Source organism: Dinoponera quadriceps, unplaced genomic scaffold (assembly GCF_001313825.1).
Source record: "Dinoponera quadriceps isolate SergipeBrazil2010 unplaced genomic scaffold, ASM131382v1 scaffold566, whole genome shotgun sequence".
In the NCBI taxonomy this organism is placed as follows: domain Eukaryota; kingdom Metazoa; phylum Arthropoda; class Insecta; order Hymenoptera; family Formicidae; genus Dinoponera; species Dinoponera quadriceps.
In genome coordinates, this window is record NW_014555972.1 from 3,183,124 (window position 1) to 3,198,209 (window position 15,086).

At 46.7% G+C, this 15,086-nt stretch overlaps 1 protein-coding gene across 1 annotated transcript in view; it reads left to right on the top strand.

The window, feature by feature from the left end:
* The window catches only part of LOC106746366, a 55,119-nt gene that overhangs the window by 36,414 nt on the left and 3,619 nt on the right, over positions 1-15,086 (top strand). The window contains exons 3-6 of the mRNA XM_014622916.1: positions 3,583-3,961; positions 4,772-5,977; positions 11,993-13,608; positions 13,955-14,160. Of these exons, the coding sequence (XP_014478402.1) occupies positions 3,583-3,961; positions 4,772-5,977; positions 11,993-13,608; positions 13,955-14,160 (3,407 nt within the window). The remainder of the gene's footprint in view (positions 1-3,582; positions 3,962-4,771; positions 5,978-11,992; positions 13,609-13,954; positions 14,161-15,086) is intronic.

Here is a 15,086-nt window from a genome sequence, read left to right on the forward strand (position 1 = left end):
TCGCACGATTGCCCCGTTTTCGAATCCACGACTTTACGCACGCCTGAACCTACACAAATAACTCCTCTATTTAATTTTCGATGTGCTTTTTAATCATCTATACCTATCAATACCGCAAGTTCGCGCGACAGATATGCCAATGAACCGAGGTATACCCCACGCTTTCACTTTTCCTACATTCACTTAACAAATGCTTTCGGGCAAACTTACCTTCACAGTTCGAACTGAGAGGAAAAGAAAAAGAGAAAAATTGTCATATCCTCGATCGATGGATAATCGATGAAATGAATTGAAGTAGTTAACAGCTGATAGAACGTACGTTCATTATTCTATATATCGATGAGAAATGGGGAACTATATGAGAGAGAACCGTTACACCAGCTGCGGGATGGAAAATGCAGCGCGGCATTTTTCACGGGAAATATCTTGAGGAGCGTTTTTCTTCAAAGTCGCTCGATAGATCTTCAGGACGATACAGCCCAGTTTCCAACTCTTGTGTATCCATAAAGGATATTAAAATACACGCTCAAAACAAAATCCATTTTGTTGATTCAAACAAAGTTTCGTTTGGATATGGACGAACAAATATTTTAGTTTAGAAAATCAAATTTTCGTCCTCACAACATTTGTTTGCCCATATTCAAGCCAAATTTGGTTCGAGTCAATTAAATGGGTTTTTCAATGTAGGAATCCACATGGTGTATGAAAATCCATGTAGGATTTGAACATTCACACGTTTATATGAGAATCCGCATGAATTGTTACCTGGAATTTTGGCGGCAACCGTAGGGGGATTCCACATGGGGATTCCCTATAGACCCCGCCTGGTTTTTCTCCAACAGGGTGGCGTTTTTATGCAAGCAACTTCTTATTTTGAGAGGAGAGGGAGAAGGGCGGAATATGTTGATCCAACACGCAATAATTTCCTTTTCCGGCAGAATTGCAGGACGAATCGTTGACTTCTCGCAATCGCATAGAAAAAAAGTGTGCGTATCGCGCGGCAGATTAAGTCTTGGCCTCCGAGAGTACGTTAAGAACACAAATCGGCGAGCTCTCTCCGTAAAGATTCTTAGTTTCGCTCGTGTGTGCGGCGGACTTATCTATGAAGACCGCGTAGATCCGAGATAAGAGCGCGGGATAATTATAAGGCGCGGATGAGTGAATGGAACGGTTACCGGAGCAATCGAAAGGCTAACGTCGTTACGATTGAGAGAACCTAACGAGATACGCCCGGAAGAAACGAGAGAAACTTTTTCGGGCTAATCGTCGATCTCTCCTCTTTTGTTAACGTACGATTCTTCGAGACGAGGAGGCATTATTACGCGCGTTCGTCCGCACATATCGAACAACGCGTACGCGTCGGGGAAATTGCATCCTTCATCGCGCTATCCCACGACGTACCGCATCGGGTCGCGTTAGAGTCGCTGATTTTTATACGAGAATTTCTGCAGTTGTCGATGTAGCATCGCTGCTTTTCTTCCCCACGGAAAAATTGCGCCACGGATTGCGAGTCGGCGGATCTCCCGCTCGTGTTCCTCCGCGAAGCCGGTCTTTTTCGTTTCGCGCTCAGAGCGGATTGACTTCTTCTACTTCCTCGGCACTCGCGTTTTTCCCCGAGATATTCCGCTCTCTCGGCATTTTTTGACAGACGCGAGAGATGTTTCTATGCCAACCTGTTTCCACGGGAAGCGATTAAGCGATTAAGTAGCCGCTCAGTGATTTTCCTATTAACATAAGTTTTATCTCGTCTCGAGACCTAAAACGGTAGAGTGGATTTTGTTTCTTATCTTTGACAGAAAGTTATCACTTATTTGTGACAGAAAGCAATTGTGTTGAAATTCACGACATGCGTGCTTGCGACGAAAATATTTTCTGGAAGATTAAAATTAATTGAATATGTGAATTCAAAGTGGAATGCGACGCTTATAATTGAATTTGTGTAAGGGATATCGTTAATCCTTCGTATGATTTTCGCTAAGACCGTGTGATCCGTGGGTAGAGAGAACCACTTCTCTCGTTATATATAAGTAAAAAAAAATGTTTTGACATTATTTCAGATCTATATAATAAATACAATTTTTATCTAAAAAATTCTTCACTTTGAATGAAATAAATATAAAATAATCAATCACAAATATAAATAAACTAACGGCAAGTCAAAATATAACACTAATTTAAGAAATAAAAAATTCTTATATTAATAAGTAAATTATGTTCATATATATTATGAGAAAAAGTACTCATACTTTTACAGAAAAGGATATCTATTACTAATATTACTTTTCACTAACGCCGTGTGATTCTTTTGGGAATACTCGTGACTTTACATGCTTGCAATTTCCCCCATAAATTGAATACCGCCGCGACTCTCTCCTTACTATCTATTTCCTTAAGTAGAAATTCCAGATCTCACTCTTGATTCAATCAAATTTTACAACCTATTCAAATTTGTATCGTTGCCCAAATGACTCACGCGAAGATTGAACTCTGCGGGCTTTTCCATTACAAGACTCGTATCTTCCCATCTCCTTGAAAGTACAGGACGAATAAATCACTACTTTGTTTGCGATAAAACAGGGAATCAAACCTATTAGCTTCTTCTTCCAGAGTCTTTCCTCACGCATCTCGTACGATTCGTCTCAACGAGACGACGTTATCTCCCCGATTTTATCTAAGGGGGCAGCGAATTTAAATTGCCGAACGATTCTTACCGCCAATTCACTTTCCCTGGAACGTGCCTCCCTTCCTCCTTCTTTCTTCCCTTCTACGGGTTTCTTCTACCTCCGCGGTCCCTGGGACTCGCGTCTCGAGAACGCGACGAGCAGCGAAGTTGAAGGTCGGCCCTTAGAATCGAAGCGACGTTTATTCAATAAATCGGCCCATTTCGCGTCGTGCGATAAATTCGCGAACGGAAAGGCCGCGTGTTTCCGCGTGAGATTAATATTTGGTAAACAATCTGAAGAAAGGAAGAACAATGGCGAGGGTCATTTTTACAAAGTCGCCGGCTGTTCTCGCGCGTCCTTCGTATCCAGGAAGTTGTTGACGGCTGATAGTGCCGGAGTCCATCAGAATGGTTCATCTGTAATTACCGATAGTCACTTATCATAATGTGTGCCGCAAATTACACGACACACACGGTAGCGAGTACATTCGGGCGTTTCTTGCGAGACGTTGTTACGGGACTTTAATTTCGTCGGGAAACGAATAATCGGCTGAAAAGAAAAACGAACGTATCGCGATAGGAAATTTATCATTAGCTCAGATTGTACAGTATTTACGATCGAAAGGATCGCGCTCCGTTTCTGCGAAGAAAGAACCGGGGGAATATTGACTATTATATGAAAAATGCACATGGTGAAACCACACTGTTAGACGAAAAAAAAAAAAAAAAGTGGAGAACAGTGACTCTTGTTTTAGAAAATGTGCAGAAACGCAATTGTGCGCGAATCCATGATTAACAGACACAGTTCGAGCTTCGTGTCCGCCGCTGGAAAAAGGAGGAGAGAAAAAAGAAGTGGTTTGGTTGGTTGGAACGGTACTGCGTCAGCCGTGTCGCTCAATTGCTTCGTTGCCTGGTTGCAGAACTACGACACCCTGAGCAAGGGCAAGAAGTCGTGGAGCGTGCGGCTGGGCCTGTCGCGGCAGCACCAGAGCCCGGATGACCCCGGCAAGGGCTGGGGCACCATAAGTGGCGGCAGCGTGATCTCCCGGCAGATGATCTACGGCGACCCGTGGCTGTACGGCACGGTGCGATCGTCCTCCGACCCGCGGCCCTTCCTCACGCCACCGCCGCCGCCGGGTGCGCCGTTGCTCGTCGTATGTTCCTGCCCGGAGTTCCTCGCCGGCACCGTCAGGAAGCTCGGCAGCTGCCGCAAGTGCGGCGGTCACCGACTGGCCGGGGTGCCGTTCGGCGGTACTTGCCGGTTGCCACCGTCCTCGAGGTCCCGGCCCAGCCTCGCCGGTAAGCCATACAATTCTCGAATGTTTCCGAGAAAAAGACAAATATTTCGCTGTAACTGTCCGTATAATACAACTGAAATTTCGTTAATTTAGCTCTTGTTTTTAGCTCCCACGGCTAAATTTCAGTTGTCTTTTTTCTTCTTCGTGTGAGAACAATGTGTCGAACGGAAATCTCTTTCATCCGGTCGTTAATCAAGTTTTTATCTTCCGAATATGTGGTTATTACCTCGCTTTGTCGGGAATGGAATTCTTCTTTTTGACGTGGCGTCTTTTCACGGATAGAATTCCCCTTTGAATTCTGCAAAGGATTGTGGGTTTTATTGAGGTCTTGGCTTTGGAATGAATTTATCGACGTCTGAAATCGATGAGCGAGGCCGGGATAGACGGGACATTCGTCGAGACGTGATGTTCATGCTCTAATTGCGAGCTCTTCGTATTAGAGATTTTCTCCTCGTTCGCGTGCAGAAAGTTCTCGGCCGCGGGGCTGGCTTTTTACTCGGCGATCACGCGTTTAGCTTGCATTTAAATCACACTTTAAGGCACGTTCGCTCGTGAAATGACGTTACGCGGGTGAAACGTTAGAAACGTGGAGTTAGCGATGCTCCGATTGATACTTTACACTCGGTTGCCCCCTGTGTCGGTACGAGGAGAGCTAAACTGTTCATTTTCTTTTGGTACCTATAATGAAAAGTAGAACATTGACGCCCGTTTAATGAAATCAAGTGAATATCAGGGACTGTTGATCCTTCGTTGGGCATATTTTGGTCCGGTGGAAAGAAAGAAAGCTTTCTCACGGAAATGAATTCGTCAGGCGTGCTGAGGGCCTCGATCGACGATCCTTACGACCAGATGCGGCGGAACCGGCTGGTCGAACCGAGATCGCGGGCCCGCAGCATCTCACCGCACCGCTCGTCGTCGCAGCGCGACTCCCGGAGTCAGAGCGTGATCGCGCGCGCCGCGAAGGAGCGGAAGGGCGAAGGCGAATGGTTCGAGCCGAGCACGGCGAGCTACGACGAGGCGGCCGCTACGACGGCCAGCTTGCGCAAATCGCGACCGGACGATTGGAGGAACGAGCGGACTCATTCGCGCGTCCCGAAGAAGCCGACGAGGAAGCAGTGGCAAGCGTCGGATCAGCGGCGGAGCGACGCCTCGGACTCCCGCAGGAGTATCCTCGAGTGCGACGTGAATCCGTATCTGTTGTTGAAGAAGCAGAAAGACGAGGACGACTTGAGCGATGATCTGTCGGACAACGCTCTGGAACAGGACGACCTCCGTGCGCCGTCCAGTCTGTTCGACCCGTCCAAGGTGAAGTCTATCGAAAGAATACCGAACAGAAGCGCCGTGGCGGCGATCGGCGGCCAACGGATCCGCGTGTTCAACGAGCCGCGGGAGATCTCGGACGACGACGACGACGTGCCGCCGGTCACCAGGATCCCGATACCGAAGGTCTCGCCGAAGAGACCGCCGAGGCGGCTGAAGGAAGCCCGGCAGACGCTCAAAAGCATCCTGAAGCGCGGCCGTGTGATCGAGAGCAAGCGGAAGAACGTCCTGTTCAACGTCGACAACGTGATATTTGCGCCCGAGAAACCGTCGGAGGCGACGCGGCTGTCGTGGAGCCGACTCGGCAGAATCGCTAATCGCGACAAAGAGCAACGGAACGAACGAGAGGAGGAAGCGCCGATCGTGCCGCAGGAACAGCAAGAGAAGCACAACTTCATCACGATCCCGAACATCAGGGATCCGAAGGTCGACAGGATCCGGCTGAAGGAGCCGAGGATCGTGCCGGAAGTGAAGCTCGACCGGATCAAGATAGACAAGTTTGTGCCGGCCAAGCAGGAGAACGGTGAAGTCGGGCAACGCGAGATCGCTGAGTCGCCGAACCCGAAGATCGAGCGGAAGAGGATAGAGGAGGAGAGGGTCGTCAGGCCCGAGGACGAGACCGAGCTGGAGATCGAGATCGAGGAGCTGAAGGACCGCGTCGCCGTCGACGAGAAGGACCTGATCTCCAAGTCCGAAGGTAAGAAGATTCTCACTCTATAGTTATATTTTCAATACTTATATATATATATATATATATATATATATCTCTTATTATTTCCTAGATCGAACGATTTTCAGCGTATTTTGCGCAATTTAAACGCGTCATTTTTCAATTCCCCCGCTACGTTTCTCCCCGCCGTCGATGATATGATATTAGCGTGGTGAATCGAACGTGCGTGTAATCCATTTGCTTCCGTAATTAGCGCCGGATTGCAATAACGACGTAACTCTGTTATTTCAGAGCCGCGTTGATAATTATCAATATACCGGAATGAGTTAACGATCAATTCGTCTATAACCGGTCCGCGGCGATGCGCTTTATGGTCGTTCGAGGGCTAATATCCCGCACGCGGAAATTGACGGTCTAAAAATACGGTCGCAGCGCGTATCGACAATCTCGCGTCGGCTCATCTTATCATCCTCCTCTGCTCTGGGCGATTATGCTAATACGCGTGATTAATGGGCCGTTCAGGTTGGCGCGACTTATCGGGCCATCCTTGAACTTTCGAGAAAAATTACGCGTTCAAGGATAACGGCTCTCCTCCTTCTCTAACGGTGCGCGAAATTCATGCGATAATCTCTTCTTCTCTTCCGATAGATAGAATGTAAATCACCATTAAACACGTGGATGATTCGGCGAGTTACGAAGGAAGTATTCCGATCTAGAGCGTGCCTGGGAATTTGGGAATTAAAAAAAAACAACTTGTTCACTAATTTCCAATCAACGAGCAATATGAGTTCCCTTTCAGATGCTCGCCGTTTCATACTCCTGCGAGGTCTTCATTTTCTCGGCAGACGTGCTTGAAAATGATGTTCGATCTCCATGAAATTTTCGCGTTTGATACTTTTCTCATCTATTTACGATATAGCGATGTTTGCTGTCGAGACAAAGATCAAATTTGTCCTACGGTCGTTTCAACACACAATATAAGAAAGAAATAGGCCTAAAAAGCTATTACCAGAACAGCCGGAGCGCATCATACGCCTGTAACTTGATTATTTTTCGGTAAAACCTTCATATTCTTTAAAGAGGAGAGGCATTTAAAAGACAATAAAATCGTCGGAGTTTAATGATCGAGAGCGCGAAAGGTGCGGCTGAAATATCCGTGGGTGACCGTCCTTAAAACGGCCGGTGACAAGAGGAGAAAGGTTAGCTGATCCTGACGGCCCTGAGCCGTATCCTCGGACCGTTCGATTCGTATAAGGTCAGGGCTGGCCGTCTGACAAACGACTACTTAATTCGAAGATGCATTCCTCAGTTACATATTACTAAAAACAACTTTCACGGATAAAAGAAATCCTCCGGTGAGATTCCGAAGATCGGGGGAGTGGAGTCGCGTTTTTTTAGCGCAACGGGCAGCGATAAATTAGAGACGATATTTTTCCTGCGAGATGTTCCTTTTTTTCTTAGCGTTCATCCGATTTAAAACCTGCTGTATAAATTCCCTCAAAGTGCAGGACTGTTCACGACGCGGAGGAGCGCGCTCGGGATTTGTCAGCTGCCACCGTAATTAGCTCCCTCTCGAAAAGGCAATGGGATTACGAGCGGCGCAAATTGAGTCCGTAGACTCGGTCGCGATAAGACGTGACGCGAATTAATCGGAATGATTGAAACGCGCCGACCGCTTTGTTGTTTAGAACGGGTGAAGGAGCAAACGAGCGTTCAAATCTCTGACGCCAGCATTGACGGAGCGCGCGTCAACGATCGTGTCGTATTAATTAAGTGCGATTAATTCCGCGCATAATCGTCGCCGGTAAGTTACGTTCTCGCTATTAATAGTGGCAACGAGATGCCGGTGTTGCAACAGCAGTTGCAACGTATTCAGGATGTTATATCGCTGTTTATGATGCCGACGCGGCACTTTTCGGGCGTGTTTATACGATCGAGGTGAGTTAACATGTGGCTCAGCCGTTATGCTTCAATAATCGAGCACAGCGCGATAAAATTCGCAAAGAGACGGCTGCTCCCGATCGCTCCTAAGTGCGTGCATACGTAATGAAACGGCTTGGCGACTGATATCAGCCGACGTTGAATCTGACAGAATTTTCATCGGACCGCTTTGAAGTTAAATTCAATCTCCACTTCAAGTACCACTACGCGCGGGATATAATTTCTGACAAAATATTAATTGATAAGGAGGTTATAACGTCATTCTTATACTTGACAGTGCCTGTACATTTGCTTTTTCTTATCTAGTTTTCATTCAACATGTTTGATCTGTTTGTAGCAGATAAATGTTAACGTCTGATGAGGCAATCTCCATGCAAGTTGATACGACAGCGTATTACAATCACTTACTTTATAATACTTGATTAAAACCACTATATAAAAGTAAATTTTGCTTCGAAACCAAAGATCGTCCAACCGAGTCGAAATTTTAGTCCTATTTTAAATCTATTTTAGTTTCACATTAAGCGTCCATAGATCTTCTGTTGTGGTCCTTTGATGCTACAAATAGGAAAGTTTTCTCTCCTCGAAAATTTAATTTAGAATTTAAAATCTCGGGCAGACTATATTTAAAGGGCTTCCGTACTCTCCTCTGTCTCCGAAAGCACTCGTGGAAAATTGAAAATCCGCCGTGAGAAGTCGTTTTTTCCAGAGTTCCCCTTTTCTCGCAATCGTTTCTCGCGGAAGATGGAACGCGTGATAATCGATCGTACGTAATGTATTATGCATTTTCACAAAATGCTATCCTCTTTTACAGCCGACGATTGGTATCAGGTGTGTGTAGGTTTATGCGAGCGGAAAATAAGAAGGCGGATGTAACAAACGTGCGAGCGAAAACCTCGACGCATTGCCCGTTCGAGACGTCGCTCGCGATTATCTAACGTCGTGTCGTCGGAAACGCGATCACCGGAAGTTATCGACGTTTTATTTCTGCGTTACATGCTCGGGCAAAACGCGATTATTTGATTCGCGCGAACGTGCTTAGGTTTCCAGCGAACAAAGTATTTTATTCTCCTAGAAAGAACAAAACGGAACTATACAGAGAAAAATATCATTCTACCGCTGAGAAAAGCGAGTATTACTTACCCTAAGGAAAAATATATAATAAAAATACGTATAAAGCCACATTTGCTATACCATATGACGAATACACATTAGTCTCATTTGACATTGTGGTATCGGACAGAATATCCCCCCATATCTCCGTTCTTCAATCGCGACGTTTTAATTAGCCGCTCCCGGGTAATCTACTTTCTAAGCTCAGGCATGAGCGAGCGTTCGAATTATAAAATCTAAACGTCGATTTCTTTTTCCCGAGCGCGAGTTCTTCCCTTTTCTTTTTTCTTTCTCGCCGAGAGCGCGCGTTCTGTATTGCGCGTGGCACGATAACAATTCAGGTGTAATGCAATCATTCAATGACGATGATTTACGCGAACACGGGATATTGCTTTCGCCACGCTCTTCCCACTTTGGAAACTAACGGCCGATTCTCTCGTGTAATTAAATCGTTACGCGAATAGGGTTTGAATATATGAAAATCGAGGTTTTCGCGCGTTGTTTTTTCCTTATTGCCGGTTAACAATACGCGCTCACATAATACTTGCATAAAAGAAATCGATATCCAATGTACGCAACCTGAGAATGTTTCTCGTCTTCCTTTCTCCGACAGTTGTATCCGATGGATACGTTCAGGCGTATCGCCGTTGCTATACGAATTTTCCCTCCTGTCAATGTTTTCTATGTGCTATTAGCCAAGTGCTAATGAAAGAAAAATTGCTTCAAGAAGCAGAGGAAGATAAGTATGTATCTGTGAGATACATCTTGAGTGAAAAATATTAACGGAGGATTACTTTTTCCCGCAAATAAATAAATTTCCAGAGAAGGCAAGTAATAAATCATCGACCGGGGAGGAATATTAAAATCCGATCGAGCAGAATTTTTTTTGCGCGAATCGTAACTCGAGATCTCTTGCGATACGTAATCGAGCGTAAGGAAAAAAAAAAGAAAAAACGTGAGAAAAATGTCCGATCAGAGGATACTCCGAAGGAGGAGTTATCGATCACGCGCTAGCCACGTGCTGCTGCGATCCTTCCTCCGCGCGTAATCACGCCTTTTATATGCCTCTCTCACGTTTTCTCTCCTCGATACAAACCTTTTTCGCGACTCTTCCTCGCGTTTTGTCCCGGCTGGCATAAATTCTCTTTTCTTTCCTTCTTCCGCCGGCCGTGGAATCCTTAAAAACGAACGTTTCTCTTTTCTCTCTTTGTTCGCTCCGCTGTATTGTTTCCTTTTTGCTCGTTCGCGCGTTGCCGCCTTTTCTTTAGCTGGATTCAAAACACACCGCGAATTAGTTGGCAGGGGATCGCGTTTTGTCCCGTATCGCGAAAACTGTTTTGCATTCAATTACCACGGAATCTCGAGAAAGACTCGCGCAAGCGAGCCGAACGAAGACGTTCTCTTTTTCTGCCGATTGGAGAACACGAGCCGTTAATTTCAACTTTTCCAGTAAGAGAAGTATCGATATGATCTTTTCCTAATTAAGGTGCCTTTACATAGGAACGTCGAGCGTGAAAAGGCGTGCGTAGTGATGTATAGCGAATCGAAACTGTAGATCAATCAGCTGATTATACACGTGAAGATGACTGTTAATTATTTGAATTATTAGTGGGATGTATCGTGATTTTAATGAAGAATTTCAAAAGGTAGAGCAGAATTAACATGTAAATTTAGGTTACAATATATCGTTAATGACGTATATTTTGTTTAACAATAGAACGAACGAACAGTGTAAGTTGAATGTACTGATTCGCGCGAACTTTTTTGAACGTGAAAGGGCGTTCTGTTCTTACACATTTTCCAAAGATTTTGCGACAACGAACTTTATTCATTCATATATAAAGCACTTGTGCCAACTCACAATTACGTTCGCATGAAAGAAAAGCAATCAGTCTGGCAAAGCGGCTCGTGCGTGAGCTTGCCATAAACGAGGCGGATCGTTGATTCGCGCAATCGCGCTCCTGCGATAATCTCATAAATTCCCGGTGTAAAGTGGAGCAGCCGTGGAAAAACCGTTGAATTTTCTCGCGGCGAGAAATTCCGCCCAAGATCCCTGCACTTTCACCGATGGTTAGAGAGACCTCGATAATGCTTTAGCATCGACTTCGCGCCAAGAACGACAAACGAAGCGAAAGTGAAACGTTATTTCCCCGGTCAGTTAAGATGATACTCGACAATTTTTCCGGACGATTTTCCCAATGGAACAATGATTACAGCGGTGGAAAGCGTAACTCCGCTCCGTACATTTTGCAAAGTGCAACTTTTAACACGATGCAAACGGATAGCAGCCGATTTAATTCGAATGATTTCAGATAATCGGCCCCATAAGCGTAATTAACCTGATTTGAATTTCTCACTTTTACCAGGATGTAACGGGATTGAAAGAGCAAATTAAATGAGTTCCTCGTTGTTACGAAGCGATACCGAGAGCGCCCATCGACTTTCTCGGACGGCTAAATTTTGGTATCGCTCGTACCCTTCACGGGTATCCGCTTCGCGGTTTTCCTTCCGGACGGATTCACAGGGGCGAAAAGTGTAGCATCTCTTGGCTATGTAAGGCGCGAAAAGGAATCCAATTATACAGAACGTGTGCTTCCTCTCGGTTCGCTAAACTTTGTAAATATAATTTCCAAACCGGTGGAAGCCGCATAATCTCAATTTCCAGTGAAGAAAATGCGATTTCCGCAATTCCCGGAGATACTTTCCAATCGTCTGTTTTTCTCGAATTGCGCTATATTACCGCACAATTTCTTTTCCTTTCCTACAACATTCCGATTGGAGTGGAACCCAAAATTGTCCGAAAATAAATTATCCGAATCCCAGACACGGGGAGGAGAAGGCTTCTTTTCCGTCAGAATCGCACGACAGTTTGTGATATGAAATAATGGAATTTGAATGGAAACGTCGATCCAACGAAACTTACTTTTCGGTGTGACGGGAAAATGACAGATCGAAATATATAGCGCACTGATTTCCCCCTGGTCGCAGAGAACACGAGGAAATCCCAGTTGACGCGAAGCCAAAGCGACCGGTCGTTCAGCCGGCCGGAGGTCTCGGCGGCCGACGTGCTCTTCTCGGACACGATGCGCCTCAGCCTGTGCAAGAAGATCAAGGAGCCCGCAGTACGCAGTACGTGCGAGGACAACGAGGTCGTCGAGAAGGAGGCGGATATTTCCGATACCGAGCACTTTCGTACGATGAGACCCACGAGCTGGTCCCCGCCGCCGGGTAGGCATCGCTTCAAGATCAGCGACTCCGCCGCTCCGGAGACCAGCTCGGTCAGGGATCACCGCAGGACGATTTCGTCGGCGTCGACCGCCTCGTGGAACTCGAGCAGCTCCTACGGCTCGTCGAAGATCGAGATCGGCTCTCCGGAGAGCAACGTCTGCAAGATCACGGTGAGCCCGCTCTCGTCGCCACTCGTCCATCGTCTGCAGATCGGGCCGGATGCGAGGGGCGGCCGAAGAACCTCCATCCTGATCAACGGCGATCAGAGCGAAGCGGCGCAACCCGGCAACAAGGTGACCATCAGCGTCGGCGGCGAGGACAGCGTGTGCAACCCGACGGTGATCTCCGTCAATTCGGAGAACCCGCCGAAGATCCAGAGCTCCGTCGAGAACCGGACCCTGGTGATACTCGATAATTACAGGTCGAACATCGTGGTGGAGCCGACGGACAGTTTCGAGAATGAGACAAAGGCGAACGAGGAGACCTTGAACATGGAGCCGGAGAAATTGAAGAGACTGAGCGTAGAGATCAGCCAGTCGCCGAGACTGTTGTACGACGAGGAAACCGCGAAAACGCGGCTCAAGGACGTCGAGGGAACCACCAAGCTGTCGAAGGAGGCGCTCATTTCTAAGCTGCTCGAGGACTCCTTGCGGAAAGCCCGTGAGAACGGCGAGATTCTCGACGAGGACAGCGGCGAGGCGATCCTCAAGATCCTGAAGCAAAGTCTGCTGAAGAGCAAGGAGTACGAGAGCTCCGAGTCCACCGTGGAGGCCAACTACTCGAGATCGTCCAGCTTGAACTCGGACGGCGACTTCATCTCGACGAATCTTTTCCTCGAGGAGAATCCCTACGAGGTGATCAAGGAGCCGATCTACGAGGAGATACCGGACGAGCCGCCGCCGCTGCCACTGAGCCCGCCGCCGACGGAGGACTACATCAAGGATCGGATCTACTTCGGCGACGTCGATTATTACAAGAAGGTCGCACCCGGCCAGTTCCTCGGCCCGTATCTGTCCGAGGAGGTCTTCAAGAAGTCCAACTCGGAGGACTTGGCTGAGACTTACTTGTCGAAGAGCCCCGAGGACTTTTTCAAGAAGATGTCGCCCGACGACGAGAACATCTCCACCAAGTTCGAGCTGCTGAACTTCCTCATGGGTTCCAAAAATCGTCCAGCGGACGACGACGACGACGACGACGACGACGACGACGAGGAGGAGGAGGAGGAGGAGGATGAGGGGGACTTGGAAGCTCTCTATGAGCAGAAGGAGACCAGCTTGGGCGATCTCAGCTCCAAGAGTTCGCAGATCTCCAATGTCTCCGACAGCAGTGAAGAGTGCAACATCATCTTGACCAGCTCGCCGGAGACGTTAAAAGCGGTGAGTGGTTATCGCTTGACGGAGATCCGATACTTTCGAAAATATGCGTAAGATTCTCTCAACATTTTCATTCCGTTTACATTTTGCTAGAATATTAATTATTCAAAAAGAAAGTTCTTTCCTCGAATAACAAGATCGGGTCTTCTTCCGCGTATTAACATATTTTATTTACTTTTAAATATTTTCTAACTTGTCGTTATGCACGAACATAAAATCAACCTTCTATCAGCAAGAAGAAACGTGACAAGTAATTTCTCAGATTAGTATTATTTTGCATCGGTATAATTGGCTCGCGTAAGAGAAGAAAAGGAACATAGGTCGTGCTAATTAGGATCGGTTCTTGCAGTCGAGAACGGTCGACATCGAGAGAACCGACAGCGGAGTCGGTTCAGAGAGCAGTCAGGCCAGCAGCACTCGCGGTGTCGCGAGGCGCTGGCGGACGGGCAACGTCTCCTCGGGGAGCCTTCTCGGCGGTATCCCGCAAGTGATCTCCGGCGCTACGAAGCTTTGCGAAGATTGCGAGCAACGGCTGGATCCTCTGATAACGGACAGGTAAGTTCGATGAAACCATTTCGGCGCTACCGAGAAACCGTCCCTCCAGGAAATATTATGATCCGATAATCCTTATTTATCGCGTCGAAGAAAGACGGCGTTCTACCGTGAGGATTTATTAAGCGGGGGATTATTTAAACAATCGTTAGAACAAGTGTGCCTTCGAGAAACGGTGATTGAGGAGATTTCTCGTCTCGGAGAGGCCTCTCAATAAATTTCTTTCCCATACATTTATTTCGCTAACTGAATAATAAACAATAAGTGTTAATTTGAAACGAAGCTGGGGTAAATATATACACGCAATATTACAAATAATATTTTTGCTATATTATCCCAGCAAACATAACAATGATGAAATTTGCTTATAATATATTAACATTACAATAGTTTTTACAAATATATCAAATTAGAAGGAAGCATTAAATAAAGATGATGAAAATTTCCCCTTTGTTAATTCGATCAGTCGCATATATTACAAGTTTATCTTATATTTGATCAAACGTTAGAACCTCCCTAACGTTATTTCATCTCTCCACTTTTTTCACTCTCTTACCTTTTCTATTTACCTATCTCGCGCGAGACACATACTTAACATATGAGCGATATCTCAGCGGATACGTCGCATTTTACAACGGCCGTCCCGTTCGTTTCCTGAAAACTCGTCCCGATGCGACGTCCTAAATCGTTATCACTACTAGCAGATAGCGTTCGGAGAGAGAGAGAGAGAGAGAGAGAGAGAGAATATAACGGTGCCTGTCGGTGGAGCGTGTCTTCCACAGCGGCCGAGTTTCGACCGTGAGAGTTTCGGCTGCACGCGGGATTCCTCGCTCGACTCGTCTCTCCGAGCGATAAACTTTTCCGCGCGAAATGCTCCGGTCTTTCCAGGTGGCGACGATTCACAGCGAATGCCGTTTTGTTACGGTCAC